General features: G+C 38.6%; 1 protein-coding gene across 1 annotated transcript; it reads left to right on the forward strand.

Moving 5' to 3' along the window:
• The first annotated feature begins 6 nt into the window (after positions 1 to 6).
• LOC107682648 (nicotinamide riboside kinase 1-like) lies at positions 7 to 915 on the forward strand. Its single transcript, XM_016478824.1, has 4 exons — positions 7 to 172; positions 255 to 345; positions 440 to 488; positions 651 to 915. The coding sequence occupies exons 1-4, from the start codon at positions 144 to 146 to the stop codon at positions 818 to 820; spliced, it is 339 nt and encodes a 112-aa protein (XP_016334310.1). The 5' UTR covers positions 7 to 143; the 3' UTR covers positions 821 to 915.
• Positions 916 to 976: the final 61 nt, after the last annotated feature.

Raw genomic sequence — 976 nt, forward strand, 5'->3', positions numbered from 1 at the left:
CACGAGTTTCTTGAGCTGAAGTCCACTCTACTAGCTAACCGCTGGCAAAAATGTTCTCAGTCCTCTTTAATGCATGCTTCCCGCTGCTTAGCAAAAGTTGAAATGTTAACACACGTTGAAAAAAACTGCAGTATTGACTTAAAATGAAAAAAATTATCATAGGAATTGGTGGGTGAGTAAACTAAACGTGTATAAAGTTCAACTGTTGTCCCATGTTCAGTCCCTGCATATATGAATTGTACATGAATTGACAGGATGACAAATGGAGGAAAGACTACACTGAGTAAAAGCCTCCAGGAGCTTCTGCATAACAGCCTCGTTATTTCTCAAGACAACTTTTTCAAGGTACTACGCCCACTTTATATTTTAATTTAGTTGTCATTCTCTGTGTCAGTAGATCGGTTAGTCAAATTCATATTAATTTGTGTCTATTTCTCAGGATGACTCAGTGGTCCCTGCTGATGTCAGTGGCTTTAAGCAATATGACAGTAAGAACAGTCCTGTTATTTGATACTTAGATTTGCTTTTCTATGTTTAGTGTCTCTCAGCATGCCAGTTGTACTGTTTTGCAAAACATTGTGTTTTATATATATAACACAATGTTTTGCACACTTGCAACTTTTTTTTTTTTTTACAAAACTCCTCTGCAGCTTTGGACGCCCTGCACATGGACAGGATGATGGCAGGCATTGGCTCGTGGCAGGAGGATCCTCGGGGCTTCATGATGTCTCGTGATCCTTCAGTGAAATCCACAGCATCTGAGCCATCCAATGTGTTTGTTCTTATAGTGGAGGGATTCCTCATTTTTAATCATGGGTAATTTTGTTCAACAGACTACCTTTTATGTAAGATGAAGAGGAAGTCATACAGGAGAAAGTTTTTGTACAGTTGTTATGTTTGCAAGGCAAGATGGGACAGAACTCTTTATCTATCTTGCTCCTCATCAGATGCAAAAGATCTTTTATGACAAACTTGT

Source organism: Sinocyclocheilus anshuiensis, unplaced genomic scaffold (genome assembly GCF_001515605.1).
Source record: "Sinocyclocheilus anshuiensis isolate Anshui unplaced genomic scaffold, SAMN03320099.WGS_v1.1 C32433904, whole genome shotgun sequence".
Classification (NCBI taxonomy): Eukaryota; Metazoa; Chordata; class Actinopteri; order Cypriniformes; family Cyprinidae; genus Sinocyclocheilus; species Sinocyclocheilus anshuiensis.